This window comes from Falco naumanni, chromosome 1 (genome assembly GCF_017639655.2).
Source record: "Falco naumanni isolate bFalNau1 chromosome 1, bFalNau1.pat, whole genome shotgun sequence".
Taxonomy (NCBI): Eukaryota; Metazoa; Chordata; class Aves; order Falconiformes; family Falconidae; genus Falco; species Falco naumanni.
The window spans coordinates 54,957,560-54,979,947 of record NC_054054.1 but is presented as its reverse complement, the minus strand read 5'-3'; the positions used below and the strand labels follow the sequence as shown (position 1 = coordinate 54,979,947).

At 44.9% G+C, this 22,388-nt stretch overlaps 1 protein-coding gene across 1 annotated transcript in view; it reads right to left on the bottom strand.

The window, feature by feature from the left end:
* The window catches only part of LIMCH1 (LIM and calponin homology domains 1), a 182,002-nt gene extending 174,711 nt beyond the window's left edge, over positions 1-7,291 (bottom strand). The window contains exon 1 of the mRNA XM_040594728.1: positions 6,806-7,291. Coding sequence (XP_040450662.1) covers positions 6,806-6,901 — 96 coding nt within the window. The 5' untranslated portion in view covers positions 6,902-7,291. The remainder of the gene's footprint in view (positions 1-6,805) is intronic.
* Positions 7,292-22,388: the final 15,097 nt, after the last annotated feature.

Sequence of the window (22,388 nt, the reverse complement as noted above, 5' to 3'; positions counted from 1 at the left end):
GAACCTGCCCGCAGGTACTAGGGGGCTGCTGCCATGTCCCTGCACAAAGCCACCTCTCCTGAAGCAGCCCAGCTCCACCACCTTCCCTCTCAGGGCAAGTCCTCCAGCCCCCGCCAGCCTGGGGACCCTGCTCAGCTCCCCCAGCTTGCCGACGTCCCTCCCGCACTCCGGGCCCCAAAGCTGGGTGCAGTATTTCAGGTGTGGCCTAGCAAGCGCCCAGCAGAAGTGAACTACCACTTCCACCAGTCTGCCAGCTCCAGAACAACCACGAAGGGCTAACCGCCCCTGCTGCCAGGAGGACACTGCAGGCTCCTCCGAGCCTGGGGTCCCACCAGGCTTCCCAGGCCCTTCCCAGTAGAGCCGCTGCCCCAGCGGCCACTCCCCACCCTGTCCCAGGGACAGGGAGCACAGTTATGCCACTTATAAAAGGCAGTGACAGGCAGAGGTTTCGTTCATTTTAAGCTGAGGCACATTATAGTTCTTCACATTCTTACAAGGCTGTCTTGAGGAGGCGTTCTGCCACCCTTTCACCTGAGGCAGCAATCAGCACAGCTGGGAGAAGTTTCAGCTATCAATTTTGACCTTATGTTGTTAGTGCCTGTCATGGTTTAACCCCAGACAGCAACTAAGCCCCACACAGTAGCTGTTGTAGTCATTTGCTATCTAAGGGACTGAAGGGGCAAGGAAACAGAGCACTTTCTTCTTCAAATGATATATTGGAAGGAGGAGAGAAAGCTTACATCTTCAGGGCCCACATGCCAAAACACTCATACTTTCCCCCTGTGCAGCTGCCCTTTTAAACAGCACTTCCACCCCTACAAATCCTGCTTCTTCAGTAACATCGTTCCAAAACTGTTCTTGTTGGGATGCTTGCAGAGGACCAGTGTAACGAAGTATTCACCCATGGACAAAGAGCTTCTAGACTGGTAGATTTTCCAAACAAAACATAACGCAGTTTTTATAACCTGTCATGAAACAACACTTTGCAGATCAGCAAACACATTTTACAAGCTAGAAAACAATTCTGCTGATCAACCTGCTATTTATCCTCCATACTTGGGAAAGATTCCACCTTTCTTTCTAGAGGACCAATATTTGCCTTTAAAAAAAATAAAAAGGTAACCAAAAACCCACGTCATTAACACTAGTGGAACAAGTGCAATGAGGTTACATAGCTGCGTTAACTGACCTTCACCACCTATTGCATAACAGCATTCCAGACTCTGGTGTTACGGGCAGATCTTTTACCTATTTTAAGATTTTAGTACTCAAAGGAGAAATTAATTCAGTTTTCAGACATTTAACAGCTCGGTCCTGCATTTCCTGACATTAGCCTTTTATCAATAGTATTCTTCTGATTATCCTCACCCCTGTGCCAAGTGCTACTTGTAACATGGCTTAAATGCATCTCATAAGGGAACTGGGTCCATGTATACAGGACAGGAGGTCAGCTGCCAGGCCACTGGAAAAGGAAAAAAATTCTAGAAGATAGTAGCCTGACACGGTCAGAAACTTTGGGCAGATTCTTCTACGCCCTTTAAATCAATTTAGTTTTCATTCCACTGAATGACTAACTTAGCCAGAATGATGAGCATCCCAACTGCCCTCTATGCAATCCCTGAATGCTGCCCAGGACAAGATGCAGATAGCAGTGAAGAATTCCTCTCCAAGTCCAGACACTATAACAACAGTAAAGTTATTCTGCATTCACGTAGATCTAGGACCACACACCTATAGACTCTTCACGGTTGCCTTATAGACACATCTGGCCTAACTTTAGGTTGTCTACAAATCAGGCAACTTGTCTAATCCATTTGCGTAGGTTTATTCTGGTCTGAGAATATATTTGCTCACTTTAATAAATTCATTCCCTCCAATACATCTGTAATGTATAAAGGTAAGACTCTTCCAGTGGAAGAAAAAGAGGGGGAAAAAATGAAAGAAAGGCTAAACACTGAAAAAATTGTAGGCACGGCTTGGAGGCTCATTCAACAATTTCCTACAATACTTAATTAATAAAACCACAGTCCTAAAGCTTGGTGCATCGTTCTATACTTAAATGGTTATATTCAAATACTCTCACAAGGCAGTGGGACTGGCTGCTCTGGAACTGCTTGCTGGAGAAAGTGTTTGTTGGATTTGATCCATTCCTATCCAAATAATGGCAAGACTGCAGCCGAAGGTCCCAGTCTGGCCAGGGGCACCACCATTCTAGGAACCGTATCAACGTTCAAAGGAACTAGAATCTCTATTCAAGGATCTTAAAATCAGCTTCACAGCAAAGGAAGAGTAGAGGTCTACACATATTTGGAAACAGAAACACTCCTGTGGGACGCAGGTTACTGGTATACTCAGTGAATCAGTTAGCTTACCCAATACTTTTCATCAAAAGAATTTCATCCCTGATGTTCCTCAAATGCCACACCACATTTTGAAGGTCATATAAACAAACCTGTATATTACCCGAGTTCCAGGTCCCTACAGCAGATACTCTGAACAAGTCCCTTCACTACGTAGAAAAAGATTTTGTCAATGAACTACCTTCACCTCCTTTTAAATTACATTTTTGCAGCAGGAGCCGTAAGCCTCAGCTCTTGCACTTCATCCACAGGAATTAGAGACACCCTGAAGAAACCTTGTTTCCAGGCTCCTGGCACAAGACAGTCCCGATGTTTACCTGCCTGACTCATTTCCCTGGGTTTATGCCTCTCACGCTCTTTCACAGAGATGGTGGTGCAGCTGTGGTATGCCTATTCTGCTGTAGGATGCAACACATCCAGAAGCACTAAGGAATACACCATGGCTTCTCCTAGAAGCAGCACCACTGATACAAACTTAAAACTGCCACCTTCAATATGGAAGTTGAGCACAGGTAAGTGTTCCGCTAGAAGGAAAAAAAAGAGTATTACTCATCAACACTCAAAAAAACCCTCTGACTGGCAAATTTCTCCTTAAGAGAATTCTCAAGGGGAACATATACAGGAGAAAAGTACCAGACTTATTAGAAGTTGACAGGGTTTAGCCTACACACATCTAGAGGGAACAGCATAGTCAAGCACTGACCATAGGGGACTGAAAAATATGACTTGTTTATTATTACCATACCACTGTAAAGGAAGCATTCTTATCAGCTGGCAAAGTGTGTAAGGAATATAAGTCTATGGAAAAGCCATCCCTAATTGAACCAAGTCTCAACAATGGAGAGCATATTAATGAGGCAAGGCTAGGCAGTGTGATGAGGAGATAACAATACCCATAGGAGTTACACTGGTATTAAATGCAACTTTATTACTGTATTACTCTCTTATGAATCTTTACAGCAAGAATAACTCTGTTTATACAGATGTTCTTTCAACCATCAGTTATTCTAGTTTAAACACACATACAGGAAACCTTGACATTTTAAGATTACAGGCCATTAGATTAAATTAGATCTGTTATTTTGCTGTAGTAACCTACCAGACTTTACAAGGCTGATGTATTCTTTCAGTGAAACTGAGATGCATTAATTGAAATGAGATACCACACCTTTAATAATGCAGATTGACGTAGCTCACTCACAGGTTTTTTCATTTGGTGCCTTTATTTTAATTCCTCAGAGTGCTACTAATATGGTTCATTTTATCATTCAGAGGGCATTCTTCACTTAAGCGGCACATGCCAAGCTAAACTAAAAAGAAACAGGACTGGTTTGCTGTTACACAGAGGGATGCATGGTTGGTATTTATGCAAAATTAAGCAAGGCTGAACTCCAGTTTCCTACCCAAAGTGACTGGCAATCAAAGTGGAAAGTTCACCCAATTCAAAAACCCCACCTTCTGTAACACACAGATGACACCAAATCCATCACCACTTGAAATACTCTCTTAGAAAACACAATTTGTTAAATATATAAGCAGCCTCAGCAGTAAGAATCAGAGCTCTGGCCCTTTTCCCTGCTCTGGTGAACACCTTAACACTACTGGTTCAGAGCTCCCGGGAGAGACAAGAGGAGGATTACGGATAAAAGGAGAGACGAGATTATGAGGATCCACCCAAATTTCAGTGCAATTTAAGACTCCCCTGTCCTTCGGGGTCCAGATTAAAGAAATGCTGTCAGTTGAAAAGGAAGACTTCTGGCACTCAGAAGACCTGCTCTGGTGAAAGGTCACAGACCCAAGGATTAAAGACAAGACCCCTAAGACCTCTGGAGCAGAGGAAGGGAAGCACCTCAATCCTTGCAGATCTAGACATTCACCACTTCATGTCTTAGCTTCCCCATCTGTACAAATAGGACAGCCTCCATTTCCAGCCCCACCAGGGGAGAAATGCACTGCAGACCACAGGGTGGATTCCTGTCAGCGCTATACAATAGTGACAGCATTCACATGAGGATTTAAACCAGATGAGAATCCAAATAGCAAGTCACACAACTTAATCGTTAAGAATAAAAATGCACAGCAAGCCCAGAGTTTTCAATCTGTCCATTTCTGCTTTAATTTCCTTCCATGGCACTATTTTACAGCCTAAGACAGGTTTTAAGCTGTCCCACACTGCTAACATCCTCACTAGCCTGTCTTCTCCATATTAGGGAGGTCCGCCAGCCCTGACTGCAACCACAATGGAATTTTTTATTTTCGTTTGAGAGGTGTCATTTTAAATGGTCAGAAGCGAGCTGGAAGACAGAGCACACTGGACATTTGCTAACACCTCTAAGCCAAAGAATAAACTGGTGAGAGACAATTACAGAGCCAGGTGAAGCAGATGGGCTTAGTAGTCAGACACAGTGTGACCCCCATTTTCTAGTTTTCACCCAGATCAATAGGGCTTGGCACACAGAACATTGATACCTGTAATATTCCTAATTTTTTAATTTTTATGTATTTTTCAGATTGACATTGCTTTTCAATAACTTTGGACTAATGTGTCAAGTTCTGCCTAATTCAGTCATCCAAATCACCCAAATTCTGAACAGTGAGCAGATTTTTGGAAGAGATAATAATCCTCATGCTCCAGAGCAAGGAAATATAATGTGTTAGGCAAATTAAGCCACCTTTACTTCACTGGAAGCTTCTTCCTCCTTTCTCTTATTGGGAGCATCAACTCGGCATTGCTGGAAAGGCAGATGCTTGCCTTGCACCACAGCCATGGCAATGCTCCAGGCTCCTGACACACTCCCTCAGGCAAGAGGATGGTGGCAACAGTAACAGCCCATTACAGCTTTGTCATTCATGCATCAAGCAGATTAAAAAAAGTGAGGGAAGCACAAGAAGTTATAGACAGCTTTCTCTGTACACACGGACCCCCTGGGCCTGCATGGAGGACACAAGGAATTAGGAGCCCTTCTGCTCTGCTCACCAGGCCCTGGGCTGCATGAGAACAGGCATGAAACCTCCTGTCACAGTGAACTGTGGAATAAACTGCCCAAGAAGGAAGCTTCTGCCTGACCCACAAGTTCCTGCTCTTATACAGGAAGACTTACAGACCCTTAATTATTATCATGCTTGGAGTGATTGCTACCTATGGAGATTAATTTTTTCTGTTGAGGTCTTGGCTTCATTAGCAGTCAGCAGAACTCACGGTCACAAGGCGTTTTATGTGCCATACGTACGATGGAATCACGTGCCTCTTCTCTCTTGCTCCTCTATTAAAAAGAGGGCTGTATAGAAACCACCGTATTCATCTTCCCAAGACAACCAGTGTTTAAACACTCTTCACCTTTCCTCTTCTAGGCTGCATACTCACCTTTCCTTGACACAAAAGCCCTTCTTTTCACGTTCCTCATTGTTCCTCTGGTCCCACACCAGCCAGCTTACTGTGTCAGTGCCAATTCCCTGAAGTCTGACACAGCACTACCTTTCTGGCTGATGCTGGAGTGAACCATTACAGCCTGAAATTCCAGGGCTTCAGGGAATCTTAAAGTCACAACGATTTTAACAACAATTTGCCTAACCACTGTCGGAAAACAGAATCCACTGAGGCTTACTAAAAGCTACAGATTAAATTCAAAGCTCGCAGCTGAAGGGAGCTGCTACCCTGGCATCTGGGTTTATACCACCACCTTCAAGCGTGTTCCGTACCGGCAATCAGACGAAGAGCTATTTAAAGTGCCTCTATTGTTACGTGCCAAAATATTTAACTATTAAATTTCACGCGCCACCTGCCCGTCTTCGTGCTTCGGGGCCAGCGCGCACCACGGGCAGAGCTGCGCCCCGGCCCTGCCGGAGGAGCGAGCCCGGAGCCCCTCTTGGGCCGGGCGAGGAGGCGGCGGAGGGGGCTGCGGGGGGTCCCCCGCCGGACGCGCTGCCCCCGCCGGTGCTGGCGCCCCCGGCCCGCCCCTCCGCGCACTGCGGAGCGCTACCTGCGCGGCCGCCAGCCGCGGGCCGGGGCGGGGGAGGCGCGCCCGGCGCTGCGGTGGGGAGCCCCGCGGGGGGACGCTCCCTCTCCGCGGCTCCGCGCACCTGCGCGGGTCCTGTTTACCGCCGCCCTGTTCATCCCGACCCCGCGGGCGGGGAGGGGAAATGCGATTAAGAGATTAAGTTTGGCAGAGATGCGCGGGGGGGGGGGGGCAAGGCCCACCAAAAGGCGCGCAGGCTGCGCGGGGGCTGAGCCCCAGTTCGGGCGGCCCCGGCTGCTTCCCCGCAGCGAGCAAAGCGAAGGGGCGGGGGGTGCCGGGACGGAGCTCGGCGTGGAATAAAATGCCTGCGATCCCCGGGAGGCGGGGGGCAAGGACACCGGGTCGTCCTGCGGCATGTCCCCGATGGGGGCCAGCGCCAGGCGCCCGCACCCCTGCCACCCCGCCGGCTACCGCAGTAAGCGGTCTTACCTCGATCCACTTCTGAGCCTCGGTGAAGGCCAGCTCCGGCTGGGGGGCGTCGGGAGGAGGCTGGACCTCCCCCAGCTCCAGCCCGGGACTGGCCATCTGCAGGGCCCCGGCGCGCCGCGGATGCGGCGGGGGAGCAGCCAGGCACCGAGCCGCCAGCCCGAGGTGAGCCGCGGCCGCGGCGGGGGGACGGCGGAGGCCGCTGCCGGCCTCTCCCTGCCTCGCAGCCGCCGGGGCGGGGGCCGGGGGCGGCGGCGCTCTGCAGCCCGGCTGGCTGCGGCTCGCCTGCGGTAACCTCTCTGCCGGTACCCGTCCGCCCGCCCTGCCGGCTCGGTCCTCCCTCGCCTGCCGCCCCGCCCGCCCCGCCGGCGGAGCGGAGCTGAGCTGCGCTGCCCTGAGCTGCCAGCTAAAAATAAAACTGACGGGCGAAGCCGCTTTGCCTTCAGCCCATGCAAATGCCCGCGCCGCCGCCCCCCCGCCGCGAGCACCGCATCGCAGGCGGCGCCGCCACTGGGGTGCGGGGGGGGGGTGGGGAACGGGGGGCGACGCGATAGCAAGGCACCCCCGGCTTGGGGGGCGGGCAGCCGATCCCCCCCACCCCGCAGCTGCTGGAGGGCTCCGAGCCGCCCCTACACGTGGCGAGCTGTTGTATTAAACACCTGATTAATTAATGTTGCTGCTGCATGAAGCACCTGAGAGCCTCCGGCCCCCCGCGGCGGGACGAGGCTGTGCCCCCTCGCCCAGACCCTCACCCACCCACCCAGGGGCCGGGGGCTGCTGCCGCGGGAGCGGAGCGCCGGCAGGTGCCTCTTGCGGCTCAGCACATCTCCTCGTCCTGCCGAGGGGTGAGAGTGGCCTTGCAAAAACGTGTGGGTGCCAGCACGGCGCCTGGCAGCGCGTTTCTTCCCTCAGAAGCAAAGCATCAAGGTGTGCTTAACAGGTACTGCGCGGGGACGCGCGTCCCTTTTTCCTCCTCTTGCGGAGTAAGAAAACAAACTCATCCTGCAGAGACTTGAGCGCCTAACTTGCATCATGTGAGCAGTCCTAGCTCAAACAGATGCTCTTTAGCCTAAGGTTAAGCATAGAAGTTTCTAGAAACTGGGGAGTGGGGGGGAATTTCACAGGGCATTTTTAAAGCCAAATCCTAAAAATCTCCACTAACAAGTGTTCGAAAGATGATCCCAAGCCACTTGTTTATACTTGTGCAAGCATGGAAAGGTATCTGTGTGCTGGAAACACGGGTATGTGAACAGTAACCCCTACTACCGAGGTTCTTTTTGGGAGGGGTCAGAACTGGCCACATTTCCCGCTTGTGGTAGTTGTCAACATATTGTGACAAGAAGCCACCTGTAGGAACTACTTTTCAACATTCTCTTATTTTAAGCCTGACTTCATCTCAATTCAAAAGCTGGGATTTCGAATCTTGTTTATTGTTCTAAATTAGTCAAAGAAAAAATGCTAACTCTTCAACTATAAATATATCAAAAAAATGCATATATTCAACTCTATTTCCATTCTAGGATTTTGTCTCTATTGTTCTTTACCTTTTGGTTTTGTCTTTGTTTATTTTTTCAAATTTGCTGGAGTAACAAAGGGCCTAAAACCAGGAGATAAGCTTTACAGGGATTTTTCTGAGAACTACAACTAGACAAACACTAGATGAATGGTAATCTAATCTCAAACATCTGAAGAGAAATAATAAGTGTATTTTGAAATACTTATGCTAACAAACTATTTTCTGATTCTTGTAATATTTAAATAAATCCGATGTATATCAGGCATCAATTAGATTTATTTTCCTGGGGCAGCGGAAGACTAACAATTTAAAATAATTATCCTACTTCTATTTTTATTGCTGTGCAATATCAAATGTATGATTCTGCTGTCTGGTGATCTCAACACCACTTCCCAGAGAACTAGAAGAGCTGAAATGGTCTGGGGTAAGCATCCTATGGCACAGAGCATCTGTTCAAGACCACCACCACATACCTTGTCTTGAAAGGTGGACGTTCATTTCTCACTTACACAGCCAGTTTTCATGGATCACTAAACTAATGTGCTCTTACATGCACTCTTACACACATTCCTATTCACACACTTACATTCGAGCATACAAAACTTTTAAAATGTATTAAATCCACACAGAGACATGGATATAGAGCTAGTGCAGCCTTAAAGAGCCCTGTTGTTTATTTAGGAGTGTAAAAGACACCCTGAATGGCAGCAGGAATCTGGCCACTTCTTTTCTAATCCTAATCCTGAACCTGCTTCCCATTCAGTCAAGTAAGAGGCAGCATCCCTACCTTCCGGTTCCCATGGAAACCCACTTCTAGCATCAGCCCAGCTTGCCTTTTTTCTTTAAACCACCATCTGCCTGGGGAGTTGCAGGCTTGCTCTAAGCCCCTGGAATACCAGTCATAGGTTTCTCAATGGTTTTCATTTCTCCATTACAGCCCCCGGCAACTGATACAGGAGGCAAAATACGAAAACAAGCACCTTAGAAACTGCAGCAAGGTTTTCCTGAGATTACTGTGCTGCTCCTGACCAGAAACATTGCCAGAAACATAATCATGGAATTTGTAACAGCAACAAAATAGGAGAATGTTTCTGGTAGCTCTTTGCTTCAGTTTAGCTTCTCTGGTTTTCTTTCCATTAAAACTCAGCCTGGCATCTCATCGGTCCTTATTGCCTGCAACAAACTTGCATCTGTATGTATTAGATAGGGGAAAACCTATGGAGATTCAGGTATCAGTGTCAAGCCATGTATCTTTGTCCAGGCACAGTCACCTTTCCCAAAAGCAGACTGTGCCTATGCACAAGTAAAGTAACTGTGGGAAAATGTGTAGTATGGTGGTTATAGGAGAAGGTGGAAGCAGAGAAAGAGGGTCTTTCTGGTTACTGGGGATCTCTCTTGCTGTTATACACAAAAGGAAAAATAGAGGCTTTTAGGAACATAAAGTTTCAAGAGAGTGAGGATTCAGCTTGTATTAACCTGTTTGGTCTTCTACCCAAACTAGTTTTCCCCACTGGAAAGAACTGTCCTGTTCCTTTTTGTCTTCAACATCACATCTAAAATCTTTAAGCCTCTTGAATAGCAGGAGCAGGGGGTTAACAAGGCCTGGCTGGTGTCACAGCAGGCCTGATCTTATCCCGCAGCAGCAATGAACAGCTTGCATCGAGGAAGCTGTGTCCTGGAGAGCTTCTGCCGCTATAATGTGTCTCCCTGAAGGAACAGGTCTGGTGTTCCAGACCAAGGTCTGAGGAAAACCTGCTCCTAGGTGCCATCTTTGTGCTCTTGCTCCTTTTTCTGGTTGTATTAGCCTGACAGTAAACCTTTTTTTTCAAAGCAGATCTGACATGATGTGCCTTTGGTAACAGGGATACCCTCCATTTGGAAAAAATCACTTGAACCAAAAAAAGGTTGCACAAAAAGCAAATGAGTGGAACACCCAAGGATCCTCTATTTCTATTCTATTTTACCTGGCTTATTAATCTTTCCTTTGTGAGCTTTTATAAATGCGCCTTAAACCAGCAAGGCCCCTGGGCTGGTTAAGAAGGGAAGTTACCCTGCTAGCACCAGGGCTTTTCTGCCTTCTTATCTCCTCCGCAATCTGTCAGTCCTGGCTGATGTTCTCTGAGCAGAGCTTGTTTTTCTCCCAGACCATAATTGTCATAGTTGGGGATGTTGCACAGTCCTGGGCCAAATTTTGGAGAAATCTGAGCTGAGCCATAAGTGTACTGCTCTGGCTAAATATCTTCTCTGTTGTTTGCTCAAGGACTTTTATACATTTCATTGGTTTGCTTGTCCTTTTCATCCTTTTAACAAACCACTGAATGTCACACAGAGAACTTGAGGCCATATGGTATTAGTTGTAAAAATTCTGCTTGGAATTCCTTCGTTCTCTAGAGTATAAAACAGGGGTAGGCACATTCAGCACAGCTCTGTACAACTGCCAGATTATTTCAGAGCTGCCCAGAGACGCAGCCTTTGAGCCGACACGGGGCTCACACCGTTGCAAAGAGCAACATGGCTGCCTGGTGATGGTGTGGGAGTGGGACAGCTCTGGCATAAAGCATCCTTGGTATTAATACCTCTCAACAGGTATTAATCCTGCTGGAAAGTATTTGGAGATTTTTTTACTGACTGCCAAAGGCATGTTGTGCACTTTCACAGCTTGTCATGTGTGAAAGGGTCAACTGAGAGGTGAGCTGAGTGAGCAGGTGAGAAGAGCCCTTACAGCAGCATCTATCAAGGCAGAGGAAAAGATCTTTACCAGAAGTTTAGCATTTTCTTCCTTGATAAAACTAGATTCAAAGATAGTTTAACTTTCCATGACATGCAGCCTGTCTTTGAGAGCAGGCTGGTAAAGATATCCACTCAGAGGAAAGAGAAAGAAAAACCCTAATTTTGAAAAAAGACTCAAAGGAAGACTATTCCCATTTTTTTTTAATTTTGTAATTTGTTTTTTAAAAACTTACAAACTAAAAGAAAGTAACACCAGAACTTTATTTTTAGTTCTCATGAAAAATCAATAAATCTGTGATCATGAGAGCTGTTGAATTTTTTCTATCACTCAAACAAATGTTGTGACTTTACATTTTATTCAGGGTGTCTGCTGTGGTGCATTTGCAGTGTTCAGCTTTTGGCTGACAGCACCTGTTTGTTTATCCCAGCCATGCTGTCTTCTATCATATTCACTTTGTCTCTCAGCAACATATTGTCAGGCCTGGCATCGATTTTCTGTGTTGTTCTGGGAATTACAGGAGTGGATGGATTATCTGAATTTGCTCTTTCCTTAGGGAGAAGCGTCTTATCCCTTCTCACCCTGTCCTGGAAGAGTTTGAAGCCCTTTTGTAAAGTAGTTTTTCTCTGTTTTGGAATTTTGTATTGATTTTTGAAAACTAGTACATCCAATTGTCACCTGGCAGCTGAGCACCATATGACGTTTTCTTATTCCCCTGTCTTTGCAATGAATTACACTTTTAGATTTTCAAAGCTGTTGACTATCCAGGATCTGATATACTACTACACATATTGCTATTAACTATCTATAAGCCTAATGAATCAATCAAAGTGCAGGTGACTCAAAATGAGAGATCATGTGCATAAAAGCCTGTAAATATTCAACATAATTTACAAAGCATATAAGTTTGGGCGTCTTCACCGTCCTCTCTGTTCCCTGAGTAACATCCTTGATCAGTATCTCTGTGTTTTGAGTGCTGCAATGCTTTTAGGTGTGGGGTTTTCCCTGCCTGGCCCTCCTTCCTGGCTTTGACACTAGGTTCTGCCTCTCCTGGCGGCCTCCAGATCCCAGGCTGATAGCTTTGCTGATTGCACGGAGCCTGGCTCAGCTACTCCTTTCATCCGCAGCCGTGGTCAATTCTCCCACTCGCCCAAACAACCACTTCCTTCCTTCTTTATATTGTTCTCATCAAGACCTGCCTTTCCTCTGGTATAGGAAATCCCTGTATCCACTCTCCACTTAAATGAGCATCCTTTTTTCCCCTCACCAGCCTGCTTTACTTTGTCCCAGCCTGCCATAGTCTCCTGTCTTTAAACTCGGTTCTCTGTCTCTTTGGTCTCAGGTTCTTCTCCCTTCCTCTTGTTTCTACATAGTGGTGGAGGGACAACACAGCAAATACAGACCATGAAAACCACTGGGGAAAAGAAGTAGAAAAAAAGCCAGTGAAAGGAAAAATATCACAAGTAAGTGATACCAAGTTATACAAGGTTAAAAAGACATAAATTGGGTTGACTGAAAAGCAATTATATAAAAAAGAAGTGTAGGAGTGGTGAAAAGGAAGTGAAGCAACCCAAAATGAAGAGGTACCAAGGTAAAGGAAAGAATAAACCTGAGCACAAAACCAGTGAACTTGTCAGGCCAGGGACCGTCCTTTCATTCTGTGTTTGTAGCTAACAAGAGCAGCAAGGTCCATGTGTGTTCTTTCTAGGATGTCCCATAAAATGCATACCATATTACAAAAGGAAAATGACCATATGCACAAACCAGCAACTGAAAGAGGACTTTGAAGGAAACTGCGGCTCTCCCACCCTGCTCTCTGCTCCCAGGGCTACATAGTTCTGCTCTCTTGACAGGTCAAGTCAGAAAAAGGATGTGGCAGGACAATGGGCCTTTCACCAGCTGTTATCAAGGATCTTTTTAGCCCATTAAAACAAAAGCGCATTGGTGAGGAACTGATGCTCACAGGTTTGTGTACCTGCCAATGGGATGCCCGGTTTCTTTAAAGCAAAACCAACAAACAGTATTCGCTTCTCTGCTGAGCTGGAATCGGAACAGAAGGGAAAAATAATATTTCCCTTCCAGTTTTCTTCTGAGTCTGACTGCTTTTCAGCTACTTCCTTATAATCTACTACATTAAAGACTGGAAATTGAAGTGGGGTGTTCTTCCAAACGCAGTCTGATCTGGAGCAGGAATCTCTGCTTCCAGTAGGTATCTGTGATAATCTTCCATCTGATTCTGCACTCTGTTCGTTTAAATGCAGCATATTCCCCTGCTGCCACCCACCTAGCGTACATCTTACCCCATTTCACCATCCTGAGTAAATTTTCAAGAACACAGAGTTACTCAAATTTTTCTCAGTGAGGAGCACAGCAGAGCAGTTTTAGTATCTTCAGGGAGATGTTCAACACCTCTTCCATAGTGCCATCGAAGGGGCTCTTTTAAGTCAGCTAGCATGCTCAGAGAGCCCGTGCCAGCTGCAAGTTCAGCAGGTGCAGCTGAGTCTATCTAGGCTCACTACATGAGAAGGTACGTAGGCAGAGCAGGTTATTCAACAGTCTGCAAGCCTTTGCAGCAAGCCATAGCTTCAAACGACTGCTGCAGAGTTGTGGTATCTGTGGGAGGAGGGGTGCTGTCATGTATGAGACAGCATGTGGTGAAGGAAGTTAGAAACTTTTCCCAAACTGGTGTCAAATGCGACATAAATCAAAAACTATGTGTGAAAAAAAGGTGACTTGGAAACCAAGTTCTAACTTCCAAAGTAAATTCCTGGATTCTGATATTAATTTTCTTGGTGTATAAAAAACGTTGTGTACTGATATACATAACCGCACAGTTCACCAAACCACGTTGTTTTTATCAAACATGCAAGAGAAATAGCAAAAAAAACTCTGACTGATGTTAGAGCAGCTATTTGCTATGTAGCTGCTTGTGAAAGTTTGAGAAATCTGGGAAAAGCCACATCACAGTCAGCCTTTAATTTTAGCAGTGACTTGCATCATCCAGAAAGAACTGGTGAATGCTATCTTCCCTCCTCTTTTCTTAGTAACTATCCCTGTAGAGCAGATCAAAAGGGAAATCCTGTATTGGGAATTAACACCGGACTTTATCCAAATTTGTTTGGGGTATTAGCTGGTTCACGGTGAATTGGAATATTCATTTACTCAAGATAAGGAAATAGGCAGATAAAATTGGAAAATGGAAAGGGAAAAGAGAAGCAGGGGCAGAAAACAAGAATAAAAAAAAAGGAAAAAGACTGATTTCGTGCAGTAGAACAATATATCTTATTTACTAACATTATAATTCAGTTTCGTCACACAGGAATATTAGGGTGTTTTTCTTCTCCTATGTGTTGAATTTCTAAAGGACAATATTTAGCAGAGGATTGTGGTCAACTGGAAGCAAGAGAAAGCAGTGTAGTGTAAGGTGCAGGTGAGTTTATTCCCTGAAGGTTGGCTGTCTTGCGCAGTGATGTCCTGTGACCTGACAATCCTTGCAGAACAAAACACTCATCAAAGCCTGTGGAGCTGCCTTAGTGCAACAGGTACCATTTCTGGGACAGACGGTATCTGTCACAGACAGGGATGGTCACCTAAGAGCCAGCGTGTCAAAATCAGCCATCAAACTCAAAATGAAGGCTATTATGCTTGCTTTGTTTTGTTCTACCCACCATTTCAAAGGATGGAGTAGTATTTGCAACCCCGCCTATATTACTACTGAGAGTTAGGAGGAGCTGTGGACATCTTCCCAGACAGCAGCCTTTCTTACAGTTCCCTAAACTGCAAGTACCAACAAGTTGGTATGTTTTAGTAATACTATTTCACCAGTTAGACACGCTTACCAGCTGAAAACTCATTCACTGGAGCTACTGATGGCAGAAAATGTAAATCTGCGTGACCACAGATGCAGAATACTTCTTAATACGTGTGACATTTTGCTATTGAAGAACCAGCCAGTACTATGAATATTTGTTGGACCTTCCTATAATCTTTCAGTCCTCCTGGAGAATTACTTTCTCTGCTGTCTCTTCTGCACCTCTTGGGGATCAAACTTCACTTCACTGAAACCCCTGGGACCTTCTCTGAGGTAGAAGGCCCTGTCCTGCATGAATGTAGGTCCAGCAGGGCCTTCCACACCTCTCAGGTCTGGAAGGCTTCGCGTAAGCTTTTCACACTGCTCTTTCAAACCCAGATATAAATTCATTGTACTCCCAGGTGGTCAGACGTTAGCCATCTCCAAACCAGTAATGCCATGACCGTACCACTGATCCTGGCTTAACAGGCTGGGCTCATTTGCTCAAGCCCAAGTACCGTGGAGCACATTTTGGAGCAGGGTTGGCTCTCCTCCAGCCTGCTTTAGATCTGGATGTGGTGACGTAGGTCTGTCTGTTGGACCATCGTCCATGTCGACAGACTCTCAGGAAAGAGAAGTATATTACACTTTGTTGAATCACTGTCTGAACTACTAGATGATTTATTATATGAGCGCTGCCCACCCATACGAAAGTGGAGCTAGTAAGATTGCCAAGAAATCACTGCTATAGAGTGTACAGCCAAAAGAGTTCGTGAGTGTGGCCCTTAAAATAGCAAAATTGGGGAAAAAGTCCCTTTAAAGTTATTTTCATAGCTTTCTTTTATTATTGCATTTTTAATTATGTCTTTCTGTCTGGCCAGCAAAAGCACCTGGAGTTTTTCCCAGTTTAGAGGCCCAAGTGCTTCACTGTGGGCTTCCAGAAGAAGCCCAAAGGTCAAGAAAACCTCAACTGATCACTCAAGAGAATGGAAAATACTTTCTGGGACTTGGTAATCCATGTAACTGAAATTATTGCCAATACCTGTTGACTCTTATTCTCTGGCACTTTTTGGCTGCTGATGGAACTGCCTATCGCAAGAGCTCCTGATCTAGCCAGAGGAAAGTACAAGCAATCCATAGGCTGCAGAACTGTCATACATGTAGCTGATCCAAGCCAGCATTTTGGAGTATGTCTACGTTTTTTCATTAACCGTTGCTTTTCAAAAGGTCCATATTTACTGAGTGATTTTTCTTCTTGAAATACAGCGTTCATTGAATGTGTCCTCGCTGTATTGATGACCCATGCTCAGGAAACTGTCTAGGGATTTTCATAAGATGCTAAAGGAGTTAGATACTCAAATCTCATCAGAATTAATGGGATCAAGCACATAAGTCCCATTCGTGCCTTAAAAAATTCCAGTCCTAAGACACTGGTGACACCATGTTTACTTCGCATGCTAGTGGGTCAGCAGAAGATCAAAATGATGGTGTGTCTGTAAGAGACTGGAGTGCTAGCATTAAGAAAACCTTTTAGGAGTCATAGTCCTATGTTCAGGTCAGACAGCACAGGGAAAGCTAGAGTAATTCATCATCTGGCAAATTGAGTTCAGCATCAAGCTTTACTAAGGGACAAGGGGCCTCCAGTTGGCTTTAGAAAGTTTGCAGAATTATGTTTCTCTGAAAATTAGTATTTTAATCAGTTTTCAGTGCTCACTGAATATGCTAGATTTGTGTCTGTGCACTACTTCCAGATGTTTCAATCAAGCTTCATTGCAAATCCTTCTCTTTATAGAGCACTTTGCAGGGAGAATGTAGAAAAGACTGTTGTGCAGGAAGGGATGATCAATCTCTGGAGCACCTTGTGAGACTGGTCAGCATCTTATATGCCTCAGTGAGACTGACAAATGACGGGCCCATCAGGAATAGACTCCGAAACCTTGATGGCAAACAAGACCTGTGGGATCTTCGTCCCAGTGAGTGAGGGAAGTCATGCAAGTGGTTCTGCAGAGTGGAAGATTTTCCAGCAGTGCAGGATGACTGGGCTGTATCAGCTGTGGGAGTTCTTGCCATGTGAACCTCTCTCCTTTGTATTTTGAGGTAGTTGATGTCAATACAGTACTCAAGTATTCATGATCTAAACCTAGATGAGGGGGGCACTTCAGCAAGGAAATTACAGGCTCATGTGTGGAGAGCATGACATCTAGAGAAACAATGGTTCTTCAAGGCACATGCTATAGCATTCTGTGGGTATGTCCCAGCATCACCAGGTTGCTACGGTCTTCCCTTCCACTTTCTATGACAGTTAATTTCTTCAGCCGCTGAACACTTGTGGAGGAGTTGAGTACAGAGCACTGAAAGCAGCAGAAAGCACTCACAGCATAGGAGCACCCAGCTGGAAATAGTCAGGTGTGCATATGCACATGCTGGAGGTGCTGTGCTGTGAAGCCATGTAAGAACTGTACATATGCTCCATTAAATCTGCCAGTTCTTAGGGGTGCTTTATTGCAAAGATTGTATGGCTCTTGTTTTCTGAGGGCTTGGAAGTGCTGAGGCCTCCAGGAGAAATGCAGGGGGAAGAATAAGACATCAAGAAACTCTTCAGCCTGGCCGGTGAGATGGAGCTGTGAGGGAGGGAGTGTGCTTTTCAATATGTAGGATATGGAGCTTTGTTGGTTTTTTACTAATTCTGCTGCATCCCCTTGTGAACTTGGCAAGAGCACACGGACTTTCTGAATACATTTGTATTTTTCAATGCTTAAGACTGTGAAACCCAGAGAGGAGAGGGAGGTGAGGTTCCTGCAGCCCACCCCAGAGAGGAGGCTATGCAGAGGGGAGAGCATACCTTAACTTCCAGTATCCACTCCTTATCTCCCTCTTAAACTTCCGGTCCTTGATGCCTGAGTTGAAATTACTTTATTGGGACATTCTGCATTTGAAACCTTGTGATAATACAAAAGCCGTCCTGTGGCTGATTTCTTCTTACAGAAACACCGTTCAGAAGTACAGAGCTAGATGTTTACATCAACAGATATCCTTAGTTTATAACATGCTGAGTGATTGTGAAACTTAGGACTGACTTTCCAAACCCGTTTAGGTTCTCAAGTGATCGTAACACAGTTAACACATCCTTTACAGAAAACATGCACAAAAATAAGGAAATGAATGCTTGAACACATAATAAATCTTTCACTCTCCACAGAATAAATACACTGTGCTTATCAGGTATAAACCGTGTCCTATTTCTTCATAATCGTAATCATGTCTGGCTCAGTTATCGTATACATTCTACTATCTGTGTATTTACTTTTGAAGAATACTGCTGTACATTTCCAAAAGATAAAGGGATTAAATTTTTTTCATAGATATTTACTAGTTCTGGGTGATAATAGCAGGAGTACTGTTGGAAAGGAAGGTATACAATGATAATTTATCTTAAAATTATATATGCAACTTGAAGTTAAACGCCAGATTGGAAACAGAATATTGATATTGCTTTTAAAACTTTGTAGTATACATATATATTGAGGGTACTGAAGAAATCACATAAAATTTTGGGGGGCATGATGGAAGCAGTTGTGTTACATAGAAATATACCTTTTGTTACAGTTTAAAACAGAATGGTGTTTTTCTTGGTGTGACAGATGTGTAGGATCTAGGGCATGTGTATCTGCTTTTTACTTTGCTTTCAGGGATACAGTGGTTGTTGGTGCCGTGGTAGCTCTCTAGCTGTAATACTTCAAAAGCACACGTTGCTGTAATGTGAACTCTATGCCCTGAGGAGAAGCCAGGCTGTTGTGCTGTGTGGATCTCACAAAGGATTTGACTCTGTGAGTCAAGGTAATTTGTTGATACTCCTGTAAATTTGATGAACTAACCGGTCTTTTTATGGAGGGTGTTTTTATTCGATGATATTTTTAGAAATGCTTTTTGGTTACAAAGAGTTGGGTGAAGTGGTGTATTGGCCTTGGTGTTACTGAAAATGATGTTTGCTAAACTACAAGGAGCACTAAGGATGCTGACAGTACCTTTTGTACACGGCATTGTTGAGACAGTAGAGTCCTTATCATGAAGAAGTTATGTGCAAAGAGAAAGATAATGGAGGAAACCATGTATGATTTGTTATGTATAAGCAGTTGTTTTTAGTTAGCTCCTGCTCGTAATGATAATCATTTACACATTAATTGCTTCAAATGTCTTACAATGCATTTGGATTTATGTTCACTCTGGAAAAAAGTCAGAAGTTGTGTTTCAACCCAGACCATCTGGTTTGCTGTGGATGTTTCAAATTTATATGGGTGCGTGCAAAAGCAGTTGAAGAAATTCACCGAAGAAAAACCTGTCAAGGGGTATTAAATGTAAAGATACCACATCTGCCTGTATGGCATCCCTCCAACTTCTTGTAAACTGGTACAGCATGTAAGGGCACACCATGTGTTTAGTCTCCTCTTACATTCTACCCCAAGGCCATGCTATTGGCCATTCACAGGGGCCGGATACTGAACTAGGGTGCTATTTCATCAGATCCTGTATAATGCTATAATGCTTGTGAGACCAGAAATGACACTTATGATTTGAGGTGCATCTAGATGTTACTGATGGTTTTGAGGTTTTTTACCTTCAATGTGCTTTTTTTGAGATGCCATAATGCTGATAGCATCAGAAAAATTATGGGTAGGGAAGCAAAGTATTTGATGAGTTACAGTGCCATCTATGGAAGGAACACAGCACCAGCCTGCAAACTGAGGTTTCATTGCCTTCAAAAACGATATTTTGTAAGTTCAGCAACCAGGTCGCTGTTTTAACCGTCAGCTGGAGCTAATCGTTAAATCCAACAGAAGACTCTGAACACTGCACTAAATCTTTAGGCACTACTGAAATCCTCAGAAAACTTGCTCAGCTTTCCCCCCTGGTTCCTTCAGACCATATTTTTTTTGCCAGTGTTGTCCCAGTCGTGCATTTGTTTTTTTCTAGTGGGCTTCCATCTCCTGGTAGCACAGAGCTGCTTGGTCTCAGTTAAGGGCTAGGGGACTCTTAAACTTGGCCTTCCCCTGGTCAAGGGGGTAGGCTAGTAAAGGTACTTAGATGAGGCTTTGCACAAGACAGAATTGAGTAAAATCGTACAATTCTCGGTGTGCACATCCAGTTATCACCCGGGGAAAAGGCTCTGACTCGGAGATCAGCTGGTGCTTCTGTATTTTAGGAGCTGGTGACCACCAGCAGACTGTTACAGTGTACTGTGAGTTGTAGCTCTCAGAATTACGGTTTGCATAAAGAAACTGGATATACATTAAGCCAAGGAGAGATGTTGAGATGTTGACTTCATGATGAGGAGTTAGAAACTGGTGTGGAAAAGTCAGATTCAAGTCCCTATCCCAGTGACCATTTCATTGCTTATGAAGTAGAGGACCACTGCAGGGAGGGAAGAGAGAGAACCATTCACCATGAAGTGCCAAATAGTTTAGTAGTTAAACTTAGCTAAATGTAGGAGGCTTCAGCATATGTTTTGGCTGCGATGCAGGAGCAAACACCTAGCCAGAGAAGTGAGGTAACCCAGGGCTGTCTGTCATGTCTCTTCTTTTTCTATCATTCAAAAGGGCACCTAACATAAGGAAAGTGTTCACAGTAAGAGTATTAAGCAGGGATAAATATCTCCCTCTTGCCATCACAACTTGTTTAGCTCCTTTTGGACTAAACCTGTGCCTAGGCTCAGTATTTCCCACCAGCTAGTTTAAGCAATGCTCCACTCAGCTTGTTGGTTTCTGTGCTCCCCAGCCGTAAGCCCCTCGTTTCTCCCATTGGTTTTGTAGGGGATTGTGCTGCCTAACCAAAGGCTGAGGTTCTCCTGAGTGACACGGTGTGTGGGAGTGGGGCTTTGCCCCATGCAGTTTGCCTGAGAAAGCTGGTGGCAAGAAGGGCATTTACCTTCAAGGTTCCCGTGCTGTAGCCTGACCGCCCAGCCCTCCTGCTTTTTTCTACCAGTTGGCCACAACACTGTGGCTTATCACTAAGTATCCTCATTGCTCTGGGCAATAATGGCTTCGGTTTGGAAACTCCCTCTGCCTCTTATAATTCTGTAGATTTTGGTTAGGTGAGTAAAAAAAGACCCAGGATCTAATGAGGTACCATGTACCAACACTGGGCATTTTGCCACCAGCTTCAGCTGGCTTAGGAGTTGGATTTATGGCCTTGAAGAAGCTGGGTGAACTGTTCTTAAGCTAAATGAAAGGAATGGTTAACTCCAGTTACTTTTATACTGTCTCCTTGCCCAAACTTGCTTCATTCAGACCCTGATTCAGTAAGAGCCAAGATCGAAAAAAACAGCATTGCTGTGTGGCTGAATCTCTTGTGCCTACCTACAGCAGTGTGCTTTCATTTTCAACACTGGCAAAAACCTACCTGCAAAACAACTCTGTGAATATGAAAACAAAAGAAATGAGACAAAAGTGCATAGACATTGAAAAAAACCCCAACCAAACAGTTTGAAGTCTTCCACAACTGAAAACTACTTTTTACATTTATCTGGTATTCATAGAAAATGCTGTGTTATCTTTCCAAAAGTTTTAGACATAGGTCTGGGGGAAATATTTCGAATGAGCAGGGAGAATTAGAAATTATCTTTCATCAGGACTAACGCTTATGATCTTAGATCCAGAAAGGTAACAAAATTGTTGTTAAATCACAGAAGTCGGACTAGCTGAGAGTCTAGATGCTGCCATTCTGTAGTTCTTCCAACACTGACACCTTCCTTTGCCTGTCATCTAAGCAAATACTTCTTTTTTCTAAATGCCCACCATCCTGTAGAAAGTAGCACAGAGTAAGAGGATACTCCAACAAGAATAAGGACACGACAGTAAGAATCATTGGCTCTTGTTGAGTTGGGCACTCCATGGAGTCTCTTGGGCAGAGGTATTTCTTGCACAACTGGGGGAAGCTGTTGCCCTTCAAGACAGGGTGGGAATAGAGGGGATATCTTAGGACAAAGACCATTCTGGAAAACAATCCCCACATCATTGCATGCCAGTTAAAGTCCAGCATAGCTCATGCTGTGAATGAATGCAGACCTGGGTTGCTTCTGTCCATCTGTTGTGCCTTGTCCTGAAGGCTTCCCAGACTAGCACACTTAGAGATCTACTAAAACCAGCACATCTGAGCCACAAGCTGTAAGTGAAACTCATTACCAATTCAAGTACAAAATCTGTATGTTAGAATACAGTACATTTCCATGTGAAAAGACCATTCCAGACCATGAACGTTTTTCAGATTAGCTGTAATTTTAAGTGAACCATGAAATGAGAGGCCTGTCCCTCTGTACTGTGGGCAGCAGCTGTATATCTGAGTATCATAAGCATGCACTGGCTGTAGTTTGGGAAGCCTTTTCCAGTAGTCCATTCTGAATATTTCTGGTGTCCTTTCCTTTTCAATGCTGAAAAGTCAGCTATAATTCCCTACAAGAAATCACGAGTTTCAGAGCACTTTCCTACGTTATGGGTGATTTCTTTCTTTTCACAGCTTACAAAGTGCATGCATGTTAGTATTTGCAGGGGTTTCCTCC